Below are 13,831 nucleotides of genomic sequence, written 5' to 3'. Positions count from 1 at the left end.
TACACTGTGGTGCTACAAATATCATGAAAAATGGTCTGGATTGTTGGCACTCAATGTGTTAAATGTCATTTTAACAATAATCACAAAATAAATGAAATATTTTCATCTATTTTTGCTTTTTATACATTAAGATTTGTATATTGTTCAAACTATATTTTAGAAAGTTTTAGAAAAGAATTAGACTTTAAACAATTTGTGGAAAAGTTTGTTGTTTTAAAAACTCTTCACTTTGAATCCATGACTTATTATTCAAGATTTGTCTTTGTGTTTGTTTAATCTGTTTTATCTCTGGACTTTAAGAACTTTATTTATTTATGTATTTATTTTATTCAGATTGAGGTGGTGTGGTTTGTCAGAGATCAGCTGTTCCTCTCTGGCCTCAGCTCTGAAGTCCAACCCCTCACATCTCACTCAGCTGGACCTGAAGGGTAACGATCTGAGTGATTCAGACGTGAAGGAGCTCCTGGTCCTCAAACAGAGCCCTGACTGTCGACTGGAGACACTGCGGTGAGTCCAGACTTTATCAGACTGTTCTGAACCTGGAACATTTTCTATTTTCTAAAAACACTGAGGCTGCTGGAGTTTGTTTTAAAGAGTTTTTTAGTCTTAAATCCATTCTATCATTAAAGGTTATTTATGAAGATCAAGTGTTAACCATGTTATTACGTTATATCCTTATGAAAAACAGACCTGGAGTGAGTTTAGTTTCAATAATCATCATATTCAGTTTATCTCCGTCTTCCTCAGTCACACCAGCCCACACTCCGATACACGGGAGATTTAACTGTTTTAAAGACTTTATTATTTTTCATTGTCTTTCCATATTAATTATTGTGAATAATAATAAGTTGTAATAAATAATTCCTGATTTCTTCTTCTCAACAGCTGGAGTTAATGTTGTTCAGCAGCTCCAGATCCGACGCCTCAGTCTGAGTCCAGGAGAATAAACAGAAGGATCCAGGATCACGGCTCAGAGGAACAGGTCTGAGCTCCATCAAGAACCTGGAGACAAAAAGAGAGAAGAAAGTGAAGTCCTTCAGACTCTCCAGGCGTCTGATCCTGGAGCTTTGATCTGTTTGACTTATTGATATTATTACATTGATCTGATATTATGATCTGATGAAGAACAGTTTGTTCAGATCAGATGGAAACTCTCTGAAGAAGCACAGCCTGACCTTCAGTCTTGTTGTAAACTTTGTCCCTTGAGTGAAATAAAGTGCTTCATGACTTCAGACGACGTCCTGGTGTCGTTTCATCATAAATGTTTCCATCGTCTTGTTCCTTCGTTGTCTTTAATGTATCGTAAATAATGTAATACAGGCCGGGGCCTTTATTTACTCGAGGGCATCCAGGACCAGGCCTTTATTGGAACCAGGCCACAATTAGAGACAGGCCTTTATTTCTATTTGAGCAAAACGGACGACCAGGAAAACGAAGAAAAACATATTTGTGTCCATTTGCACCTAAAATATTAGGTTCATTTATTAATGAACATTTCAAACCCTCTCCCAGCGGCTGGAACATTGAGGCCTTTTATTTTGTCGGGACAACAGGAAGTGTTTCGTTGCTGTTAGCGGAGCTTTGACATCAGTGTCACTGCAGGTTTCTGTTTCGTTTTTACGGCGGACCGGATTATTTGTTGTTATCTCGTGTAAAGGCGAGTTTAGACGGAGCGTTTGTGTTTGTGATCGATCATAAAAGACCTGAGAGAAGACTGTGTCCTCTGTCGTCGACTTGGCTCTGACCATTACTGCGTGTTTTTTAATGTCACCGGTTTGATTCAGCGAAAGTCCTCGGCAACAACTGTGAGGAAACGTAATTTCACCCCTGCAGTGGCTGCGAAATATAGTGATGCTTCACAACAAATTCCTCCAGTGACTTTACCTGCTAACTGTGATTTTATTGTTGACATCGTTAACAGTAAACTACTCACTGCCCTCGATACAATTGCACCATTCAAACTTAAAAAGATTAATCCTAAACCCCTTCCCCCTTGGAGAAACGGGGAACTAAAACAACTTAAGAGAAATTGCAGGAAGGCCGAGAGGAGATGAATAACGATAAATTATGAAATATTCCGTGCCCAACAAAAGACCTACAATACAGCAATAAGAAATGCAAGAAACAAATTATTTTCCACAATAATCACCAATCATAAAAGTAACTCAAAAGTCTTATTCTCGACGATAGAAAATGTTTTAAACCCTGATTTAAACACAACTCCTTTTAACCCCACAGATGCCTCTGTGAGGAGTTTGCAGACACTTCAGAGGAAAGATAGACACTATCAGAGGTTAGATTTTAGGCCCGAGCCCGAGTGCGGGCCGGGCTCGGTATTCAAACAGGCCGAGATATCATGCATGAGAGTCGGGTTCGGGTCGGGTCGGGTTTTAATTTTTTTGTTTTTTTTGTTTTTGAATCTCGAATAAGATACACACATCACCTTTTTCGTTTCATTAATACGAAATCTGATCATAACCTTTAAAATGGATGAATAGTTTACTGCTCTTGTGGAAAGACATAAACTTTAGTAACAACTGTTATTAAGCAGCGCGAGCAGAGCATGCAGTGCACACGTGAACGTGGCCCCGCCCCCGCCTGCACCATCAATCTCACACATATGACTGCGCTTCAGTCAGGTCTGACTCTGCAGCTCTCCACGCATGGGCTGTCCGGTCTGGGCTTCTGCAGACCTTTTGGGCAGAGCTGCATGTGTGCGCGAGCCCATCCCACCCTCCCCACCCCCGCGAGGCGCCGCGCTTCTGGCAGCAAGAAAATGAAAAAATAATGTCGGGTTTATTTCGGGCTTGGGTCTACATTTTACGATAATTGGTCGGGGCGGGTCGGGCTTTATGCCCGCGGGCTCGGGTCGGGTTGGGCTGAATTTTTTGGGCCCGATCTAATCTCTAGACACTATCAGATGTAATATTTGATCTACCCAAAGTAACACGGTTCTAAATACATCTGATGGTCTGTTTGTTCCAGAGGAAACACTGGACAGTTTTGTCCTGGTTAATGCTGAGGTGCTTGATAAAGTTTCCTCCTCAGTGAGGCCCACCACATGTCTTTTAGACCCGGTCCCAACGCCGTTTTTTAAAACATTTTATGGATCTTTTAGAGACGAGCTTCTAAACATGATGAATTGCTCTCTCCAGACGGGGTCTTCTCTGCTGCGTTTAAAGGGGCGGTGGTGAGGCCCCTGTTGAAGAAGAGCAATTTGGACTGTAAAGATTTTAACAATTTCAGACCAGTTTCCAACTTACCATTTTTAAGCAAAATCTTAGAAAAACTCGTCTTTATCCAACTTTATGATTTTATTACTGAACAAAATGTCCTTGAGAAATTCCAGTGACTGACTTTTATTCCACACATTAAGAATATCACACAGATAGGTTTTTACCATCTAAAGAACATAGCCAGAGTCGCCCCATTCTCTCTCGGGCCAACACGGAGACGCTCATGCATGCTTTTATCACCAGTCGTATCCACTACTGTAATGCCCTGCTTTCTGCTCTTCCCAAAAAGAGGATCTCAGGTTTACAGCGGCTCCTGACGAAGACCAGGAGGCGGGACCACATTACACCTGACGAAGACCAGGAGGCGGGACCACATTACACCTGACGAAGACCAGGAGGCGGGACCACATTACACCTGACGAAGACCAGGATGCGGGACCACATTACACCTGACGAAGACCAGGAGGCGGGACCACATTACACCTGACGAAGACCAGGAGGCGGGACCACATTACACCTGACGAAGACCAGGAGGCGGGACCACATTACCGCAGTGTTCCACTCAGCCTGGGTTCCCGTTTGTTTACTTCCTGCACATGAGTTTTCCTTTACTCATACTGGAGTAGATGAAAACTCATGTGGAATGAGCAGAGGTTACTCAGTTACATTTACTCCAGTACTTGAGTAACATGTTGAAGAAATTGTACTTCTTAGAGCACTTTTATTTTGCAGTGCTTTTTACTTCTACTTGAGTAAAATCACAATGAAATATCTGTTTGTTACTCGAGTACAAATACTTTTTCCACTGTGAGTAAATATGTAAGTGGCGCATTATCACTTCATTATCGACTGGATCTGTTTGGGAAAGATCTTTTTCATCTTGTCAGGACAATAATAACAACTGAGCTCATGATTGGCCTGTGATTATTCAGCTTTACCCAAATCTAAAACCTGAAACATGAAAATGTGACAAAAATGTGACAAAAAATAGAAAAAAAAATAGAAGAATTGAACAAAAAAAGTGCTTAAAGGATGAATGTGGATCAAAGCCAGTGTGAAGTGTTTCTGCAGAGCGTCTGCCGACTCAGCACAAACTCTGAAAAACAACAACACATTTACACGTTTACAAATGAGGAGAATAAAGAGTTTTGGAGCTTTATTTGATTTGAATCTTCAGAGACATAAAGAGTCAGACGGTTTGTGATGAATAATCCTCTTCATCTTATTTGATTCTATGTTTGTGAGAGCGTGTGATCTGAGACTCACCTGCAGCGACGCCGAGGCAGTTTGACCTGGGGGGGCGTGGCCTGAGCGGGTTTGTTACATCATCGCCAGGAAAACCCAGAGTCACATGATCAGAGTCACATGATCAGACTGGACTGCAGAGGGAAAAGTCCAGACACACGGGGACTTTAGGGAGGGAGGATTCAAACAGGAGGAACTAAACCCCCGCCTGATCCCACAGCATTTTCTCCACTTCAGCTTCAAATCAAATCAAATCAAAATGTGTCTGAAAACTGGCTCCACTTTTGGACACGTTTGTGAGAAGTTCATCAAACCTTTGTTCATTGATCTGAAAGAGCAGACGCTGCACTTTTCCTGACTCCTGATTGGACAAAAGAGTTTATACACTGCTCACAAAAACTTAGGGCACACTCAAAAAGCACATCCTAGATGTTAATCAATTCGATTTTTTAGATGAAAATCTTTATTCATAGTGTAGGGCAATGTGTTGAGAACAAAATAACATAAGAATGAGAAATGGAAATCAAATTCTCAGCCCCTGGAGGTCTGGATCCAAAATTATAGTCAAAATCAAAGTGACACATCAGGTCACTGGTTGATCCAAATTCTGTAGAAATTCCTCCAAACGAGTCTGTATCATCCTCAGTCGTGTGTGTGGCCTCCACGTGCCTGAATGCACTCCCTACAACGCCTGGGCATGCTCCTGATGAGACCACGGATGTCCTCCTGAGGGATCTCCTCCCAGACCTGGATTAGAGCATCAGTCAGCTCCTGGACAGTCTGTGGAGCGACGTGGCGTTGATGGATGGACCGAGACATGATGTCCCAGATGTTCTATTGGATTTAAGTCTGGGGAACGGGCAGGCCAGTCCATAACATCAATACCTTCATCATGCAGGACCTGCTGACACACTCTTGCCACATGTGGCCTGGCATTATCAGGCATCAGAAGGAACCCAGGGCCCACAGCACCAGCATATGGTCTTACAATAGGTCTGAGGATCTCATCCTGGTCCCCAATGCCGGTCAGGGAACCTCTGGCTCGCACATGGAGGGCTGTGCGGCCTCCAATGAAATGCCTCCCCAGACCATCACTGACCCACCACCAAACCGGTCATGCTGGATGATGTTGCAGCAGCAGAACGTTCTCCAGGGCGTCTCCAGACTCTGTCACGTCTGTCACATGTGCTCAGGGTGAACCTGCTCTCATCCGTGAAGAGCACAGGGCACCATTGTCCAATCTGCCAATCGCTGTGTTCTCGGGCAAATGCCAATCGGGCTGCACGGTGTTGGGCAGTAAGCACCGGCCCAACGCCCTCATACCCCCCTCATGCTCCCCTCATACCCCCCTCATGCCCCCCTCATACTCCCCTCATGCCCCCCTCATGCCCCCCTCATGCCCCCCTCATGCCCCCCTCATGCCACCCTCATGCCACCCTCATGCCACCCTCACACCCCCCTCATGCCCCCCTCATGCCACCCTCATACCACCCTCAAACCCCCCTCATGGAGTCGGTTTCTGACCGTTTTATCCACTTTTCCTTCTGATCTCAGTGTCAGTGATCCTCAGCCTGTGCCTTAAGGGTTAAGTGTGTGGCTGTGGTGACAGAGGGCGGGGCTTGTCCTCAGGTAAAGAGCAGGTGTTTCCGCCGCAGTGTCACAAATGTGCGGCTGAAGGGGAGATGACGGGACGGTCCTGTAATCTCCAAACCGAGCAGAAACCAGGGAGAGTCGGACAGAGGAGACGCTTCAGAGCCCACACTCAGGTGAGGCTTTGGAATCAGACAGAGCTACAGTTTACAGACTCATCACTGCATCATATACACAATAACATACACCAGAGCACATTTGGTGTTTGGCCTTAAGTCAAGGTTCATTGAGTCATAATGAGTGCATTATTAGAGCTGTGTCAGTGTAATGTGTGTAAATGCTTCTTATAAACAGAGCAAATATGTGTTAACGTCAGTTAAAGGAGTGCCGTGAGGAAAGCAGTCGAGCTGAGCCGCTCCCACTGTTTCCTGTTCGTCCAGTCCCAGGTAAAAATAAACACAGTGTTCACTTGAATGAATTTGGCAAGACAAGGGTTAATGGAGGGTGAAAACCGGTAGAATCAACAAGACTAACTTTACTTTAACCCATGAAGATAAGTCACAATCACACACTGAGGTGACCCAGCAGAAATCAGGGGCGGCCTTAGACACACCACTGCTGATCCTACCAGTTATTAACCTTAATCTTTGTCTGACTCAGCCCCAGGCCAAGACTCTGAGGAAATGGCAGAAAGAAAAGAAAAGTTCTCCTGCCCTCAGCCTCCAGAGGGCAGCACTGAGCTGCAGCTCTATGGTACAAAGTGAGTTCAGTCGTTTCTTTTTTACCTTACTGTGTGTTTTAAAATCTGAAAAAGGCAGAAACAAATCTCTTAAATGGCTTTTTATCCACTCACAGATCTACAGCTTCAGCCTCCAATCTGTCCATGAAGAGTGACAGGTCTAAAGGTGGATGGATTGACTTCAGTCCTGAACCTGCTCCTCCAGACTCAGGGTAAGAAATAAACCTAATGTGGAGTCTCCACAGCTAAGACAGAAGTGGTCAAAGCACTGAATTGTATTCATTAAGACAAATGTTCTAGGACAAACAATATATAACTTTATTTATATAGCTTATTTCAATAACTCAGTGTCTAAAGAATGTAGAACCTCTTGGCCGTCACACAAATGTGATGTTAAAGACGTGCTCAGTGCTGTGTGTTTGTGTCACAGAGAAACAGAGTCAGAGCAGGACGCCTGGCCTCAGTGTGGAGACACAGGCAACAGTCCTGATCAGGGGGTTCAAGGCCCTGCACCAGGTGAGTCTGCTCAGTCTGAGACTCATCAACTACAGCAGGGAATAAGAGACCTGTTCATCAACATTAACAGGTGTCTCCTCCTCTGTGTCCAGGTGAAGGTCTCCACAAGGTTCTGAAGGACCATAAGCAGCGCCTGAGCAGCAGATGTGAGAGTGTGACAGAGGGAAGTGAAGAATCAGGAGATAGAACTCTTCTGAACAGCATCTTCACTGAGCTGTACATCACAGAGGGCCTCAGTGAAGAGGCCAGAGCCCAACCTGAGGAGAGGAGTCTGGAGACACAGTCCAAGAAGAAGGAGGTCCAGGAGATCACCATCAGGTGCCAGGACATCTTTAAAGCTCTGCCCCCTGAGCAGCAGCAGGGGGCGCTGCAGCAGGGCTCCATCAGAGCCGTGCTGACTGTGGGCGTGGCTGGAGTGGGGAAGACCTTCTCAGTCCTGAAGTTCTGTCTGGACTGGGCCCAGGGCTCAGAGAACCAGGAGCTGCAGCTGGTGGTGCCACTGTCCTTCAGAGAGATGAACCTGGTCAGAAGGGGGCGCTACAGTCTGATGGAGCTGATCCAAGTGTTCCATCCAGCGCTGGATCCACAGGTCACTCTCATTTAGAGAAAGCTTTACCTTTCACATCATATATTTCAAAGTCTCAAACACTTTTGAAATGACTCCTGGCTCTCAGGGCGTTTGTTAGTTCAGTCTGTGTTCACATTCACTGTAAACCCTGCAGTCCCTCACACTGGAGCTCCACCACTCACTGGTTTAAAGTGAGGGTTGAAGGAAAGTGGTGTAAAGTCATGGATGTTAAATGTTGTGTTTCTCTGCCCCACAGACGCTCACAGCCCACACTCTGTCCGTCTGTAAACTCCTGTTCATCTTTGACGGCCTCGACGAGAGCAGACTGTCTCTGGACTTCAGCTGTGAGCTCATCTCTGAGGTCACACAGAGGTCAGAGGTGGGCGTACTGTTGGTGAACCTCATCAGAGGCGCTCTGCTTCCTCACGCCCTTATATGGATCACCTCCCGCCCAGCGGCGGCCCATCAGATCCCAGCGCGGTGCGTGCACAGGGTCACGGAGGTCAGGGGCTTCATCACTGACCCACAGAAGGAGCAGTACTTCAGGAAGAGGTTCTCAGATGAAGAGCAGCTTCAAACAGTCCTGTCCCACCTCAGAACCTCCCGCAGCCTCCACAACATGAGCCAGATCCCAGTCTTCTGCTGGATCACCTCCACAGTCCTGGACCACGTGTTGAGAAGCCATCAGAGCGGACCACTGCCCCAGACCCTCACAGACATGTACGCACACTTCCTGTTGGTGCAGACGCACAGGAAGAGGAAGTACAAACAGACACAAACAGAGGTCAGGTCTGAGACCTGGGGGCTGACAGAGGCCGACACAGAGCTGCTCCTGAAGCTGGGGAGACTGGCCTTTGAGCATCTGCAGACAGGAAACATCATGTTCTACCAAGAAGACCTGGAGCAGGTGGGTCTGGACCTGAGCGAGGCCTCGGTCTACTCCGGACTCTGCACTCAGATCTTCAAACGAGAGAGTGTCTTCAACCAGTCAGTCTACTGCTTCATCCACCTGAGCGTGCAGGAGTTTCTGGCAGCCGTTTACCTTCACCACTGCTTAGAGAACAACCAGGAGGTGGTCAGGGAGTTTCTTTATGGAAGTGAAGGAACCGTCTCAGGGTTAAGTCCAGATCAGTTCCTCAGAAAATCTGTAGAAAAGTCCCTGCAGAGTCCAAACGGCCACCTGGACCTGTTTGTGCGGTTCCTTCATGGCCTCAGTCTGGAGTCCAACCACAGACTTTTAGGAGCTCTGCTGAGTCCAATCGACCAATCAGAAATCACAGAAGTCATTAAAAACCTTAAAGAGATGAACACAGAGAAAGTCTCTCCCGACAGAAGCATCAACATCTTCCACTGTCTGATGGAGCTGAAGGACCAGTCTGTGCAGCAGCAGATCCAGGACTTCCTGAAGTCTGGAGGTGGATCTAAGGAGAAACTGTCTGAGATCCAGTGCTCGGCTCTGGCCTACATGCTGCAGATATCAGAGCAGGTCCTGGAGGAGCTGGACCTAAGGAAGTACAACACGTTTCTCCAGGGTAAACTGAGACTGATCCCAGCGGTGAGGAACTGCAGGAAGGCTGTGTGAGTCCTCAGTCACAGACAGAAGCTTCACAGACCTGTTAGAATCACTCACATGTCGCTCTAACATCTGTTACAGGTTTGAGGACTGTGGACTCTCAGATCTTCACTGTGAAGTGGTGGCGTCAGCGCTGAGCTCCAGCCCCTCCCATCTCAGAGACTTGAATCTGAGTGAAAATAAACTGAGTGACTCCTCAGTGTCTGTGCTGTGTGCAGGTCTGAAGAGTCCTCACTGTCAGCTCTCCTCTCTCAGGTCAGTGCAGGTCTGAAGAGTCCTCACTGTCAGCTCTCCTCTCTCAGGTCAGTGCAGGTCTGAAGAGTCCTCACTGTCAGCTCTCCTCTCTCAGGTCAGTGCAGGTCTGTGACGGCTCTCGCTCGTCCATCCTCCACTCTTCTCATCCTTTAATCACTGAGTGATGTGATGTAACCGTTCTCTGAGAGTGAAGTAAAGTGTAGGAGATCATGTCTGAAAAACTACAGCATTTACCCCGACCTCTGAGTCCTGCTCCAAACCAGAGTCTCAGATGTTCAGCTGTAGCTACAGAAACTCCTCTGACTTTACTCTGGACTTAATCACTTCATTTATTCTTTATTCAGATTGTATCGCTGTGGTTTGTCAAAGATCAGCTGTTCCTCTCTGGCCTCAGCTCTGAAGTCCAACCCCTCACATCTCACTGAGCTGGACCTGAGTGGTAACTACAGACTGTTTGACTCAGGAGTGTCTCATCTGTGTGGTTTTCTTCAAGGGACTGACTGTCGCCTGCAGATTCTCAGGTCAGTTCACTGTCTGTGTGTCAGGACTCATGACAAAAATAATTAATTTCCAGAAGAATAAAAACTTAGAAGTTTTATCCATAGACTTTTAGAAAATATCAACACATTGAGTGCCAAAAAGAAAAAAACGTGTTTTTGCATTTTTTAATTAAAAAAACGAGACAGTCTTAGCCTGGCCTGAGTCACACTGATCCTCATGTTCACAGATTCATGGGGGAAACAGTCTGGAATTGTGTGATTTGAATTGAATCTCGCTGACTCCGGCAAAACCAAGATGAGCCAATCATAGCGCGGGAGCTCTGTGTGTCGTCTTCTGTGCTAGGATTTACCATCAAACTCCTCCGGCCGTGACCAAAACAGTGAAGATGGCGACACAACAGTTCATCGTGTGTTTTCAAAGCCCCGCCCAGCGAATCACAGACCGTTAACTGTTTCCACCATCTGAGAGCTGAGAGTCTCAGCTTTCAAACGAGTCCATAACTATAACACAGAATACACTGTGATGCTACAAATATCATGAAAAATGGTCTGGATTGTTGGCACTCAATGTGTTAAATGTCATTTTAAAAATAATTACGAAATAAATGAAATATTTTCATCTATTTATGCTTTTTATCTTTTGTATATCGTTCAAACCATATTTAGAGAGTTTTAGAAAATAATTAGACTTTGTGGAAAAGTTTGTTGTTTCAAAAACTCTTCACTTTAAATGCATGACTTTTATTATTCAAGATGTGTCTTTGTGTTTGTTTAATCTGTTTTATCTCTGGACTTTAAGAACTTTATTTATTTATGTATTTATTTTATTCAGATTGAGGAACTGTGGTTTGTCAAAGATCAGCTGTTCCTCTCTGGCCTCAGCTCTGAAGTCCAACCCCTCACATCTCACTGAGCTGGAGCTGTGGAATAACGTTCTGAGTGACTCAGACGTGAAGGAGCTACTGGTCCTCAAACAGAGCCCTGACTGTCGACTGGAGAGACTGAAGTGAGTCCAGACTTTATCAGACTGTTCTGAACCTGGAACATTTTCTATTTTCTAAAAACACTGAGGCTGTTGGAGTTTGTTTTAAAGAGTTTTTTAATCTTAAATCCATTCTATCATTAAAGGTTATTTATGAAGATCAAGTGTTAACCATGTTATTACGTTATATCCTTATGAAAAACAGACCTGGAGTGAGTTTAGTTTCAATAATCATCATATTCAGTTTATCTCCGTCTTCCTCAGTCACACCAGCCCACACTCCGACACACGGGAGATTTAACTGTTTTAAAGACTTTATTATTTTTCATTGTCTTTCTATATTAATTATTGTGAATAATAAGTTGTAATAAATAATTCCTGATTTCTGTTTCTCCACAGGTGGGATTGAGACTAATATGTTCAGCTCCAGATCAGACGCCTCAGTCTGAGTCCAGGAGAATAAACAGAAGGATCCAGGATCACGGCTCAGAGGAACAGGTCTGAGCTCCATCAAGAACCTGGAGACAAAGAGAAGAAAGTGAAGTCCTTCAGACTCTCCAGGCGTCTGATCCTGGAGCTTTGATCTGTTTGACTTATTGATGTTATTACATTGATCTGATATTATGATCTGATGAAGAACAGTTTTTTCAGATCAGATGGAAACTCTCTGAAGAAGCACAGCCTGACCTTCAGTCTTGTTGTAAACTTTGTCCCTTGAGTGAAATAAAGTGCTTCATGACTTCAGACGACGTCCTGGTGTCGTTTCATCATAAATGTTTCCATCATCTTGTTCCTTCGATGTTGTTGCATCGTGGCCGAAATAACTTTGCTCAACATCTCAAAGTTTAGTTAAATCTTTACTGGGCTTTTTGCACAACATATGAACTGTGCAGCACATTGTATATCTTCTTCTACCTTGTCTAGCTCTGAACATAGCTTACAGCAGGTAACATAAGGCTAGTTTGCCCTCTACTGGTTAAACCTTACAAAAACATTCAGTATACCACATCTCCCCCACCTTTAAGCAAAAGGTAATTCAAAGAAATGCGTATAGGGCAGACATTAAAATAATAAACCAAAAATGACTTAGTCCAAACTAAGCTGTACATAAGTCTGGTACTTCAATGAACAAAGTCTTTCAGATGGACAGGCGTACGTCTCTCTCTAGTAGAACGTCTCATTTCTGGCTCAGCAGGTAAAACATTTGTCACCTGAATATCTGGGGCAGGTGGTTTCTCTGACACTTTCTCTGCACTAGAACTCGGCTCTAACATGTGTGGTTTGTTTAACTCAGGTAGTGTAACAACACGAGGAGCAGTGTCTGGAAACAACACTAAGCTTTTCTCTTTTTCAACATTTAACACGGGATCGGGCGATCTGGCTCTGACCTGATCTACCTGCCTCTTCACAACTTGACCAGCACCAACACTAACTGTGTAGGACAGGGGTCCTGAAGAATCTTGGATAACACCAGGAATCCATTTTGGTCCATAGGAATAGTTCCTGATGAGAACATCATCTCCAGATGTGAATCCTCTCTCTTTACAGCGTGTGTCATGTGTCTCTTTCTGTTTCTGCTGTTTTTGTTGTACTCTGGTTTTCACGTCCGGAACAACCAAATCCAGGGCAGGTCTTAGTCTGCGTGACATCATGAGTTCTGCGGGACAAACCTGCTGTTGCGTGAGGTGTAATCCTGTAGCTAAACAAGAATCTTGACAACCTTGTTTGTATTGTCCCTTCTTTCATCTTCTTCATCCCCTCTTTGAAAGTTTGCACTGCTCTCTCTGCAAGTCCATTTGAGGATGGGTGAAATGGGGCGGATCCCACGTGATTGATGCCATTTTGCTTCATGAATGCTTCAAACTCTGCACTTGTGAAGCAAGTCCCATTGTCTGATACCAGCATGTTTGGTATTCCAAAAATACTGACGCTTTGTCTGAGTTTTTCAATAGTGACTTGGGAGGTGCTTGTTTTTGTTGGGTTCACATCCAGCCACTTTGAATGAGCATCCACGATCACGAGAAACATTTCTCCTTGGAACGGTCCAGCGTTGTCCACATGAATCCTTGACCACGGTGACTCCGGCCATTCCCACGGATGTAAAAGTGCAGAGGCAGGTGCTTTCTGATGTGCCTGACATTCATGACATGCCTGAACAGTTTTCTCTATCTCTTGATCCATACCTGGCCACCACATGTATGATCTGGCCAGTCCTTTCATTTTAGTCATTCCTGTGTGAGTTTGGTGCAGCACTTTGAGCATCCCCTCTCTTCCTTTAGTCGGGATTACCACACGAGCGCCCCAGAGAACACAGCCATCTCTTACGCTGAGCTTTCTCTGGTTCAAAGGCTTCAGGTTTGGATCAGTTTCTGCAGGCCATCCTTTCAGGATGTATCCATGTACTTGTGATAACACGGTGTCTTTCGCAGTCCAGCTTTTTATCTGATTTGCTTTTATCAATGTCTCATCCAAAATGTCCATCATCAGCACCAGTGTTCATTTTGAAAACATATTTTAATTTAGTTTTAGTTTTAGTCTTTTGACGAAAATGTAATTCGATTTTAGTCTAGTTTTAGTCAAAAAAAATATCTTCAATTTTAGTCTAGTTTTAGTCGACTAAAAATTGC

The 13,831-nt window shown here is 44.9% G+C and overlaps 2 protein-coding genes across 2 annotated transcripts in view; both read left to right on the top strand.

Moving 5' to 3' along the window:
- LOC306981091 (NACHT, LRR and PYD domains-containing protein 3-like) overlaps positions 1-13,831 on the top strand; it is a gene marked incomplete at both ends in the record, with an annotated part of 491,281 nt that overhangs the window by 330,769 nt on the left and 146,681 nt on the right. The window lies entirely within an intron of this gene.
- LOC306980680 (protein NLRC3-like) lies at positions 6,164-11,613 on the top strand (the record flags this gene model as incomplete). Its single annotated transcript, XM_079580109.1, has 6 exons — positions 6,164-6,247; positions 6,732-6,831; positions 7,419-7,915; positions 8,151-9,472; positions 9,549-9,722; positions 11,604-11,613. 6 exons carry the CDS (start codon positions 6,164-6,166, stop codon positions 11,611-11,613), a joined length of 2,187 nt encoding a protein of 728 aa, XP_079436235.1.

The sequence above is a fragment of the Gobius niger genome, assembly GCF_951799975.1.
Source record: "Gobius niger genome assembly, chromosome: 21".
Lineage (NCBI taxonomy): Eukaryota > Metazoa > Chordata > Actinopteri > Gobiiformes > Gobiidae > Gobius > Gobius niger.
The sequence above is the reverse complement of the archived record's forward strand: the minus strand, read 5'-3'. Positions and strand labels throughout refer to the sequence as shown.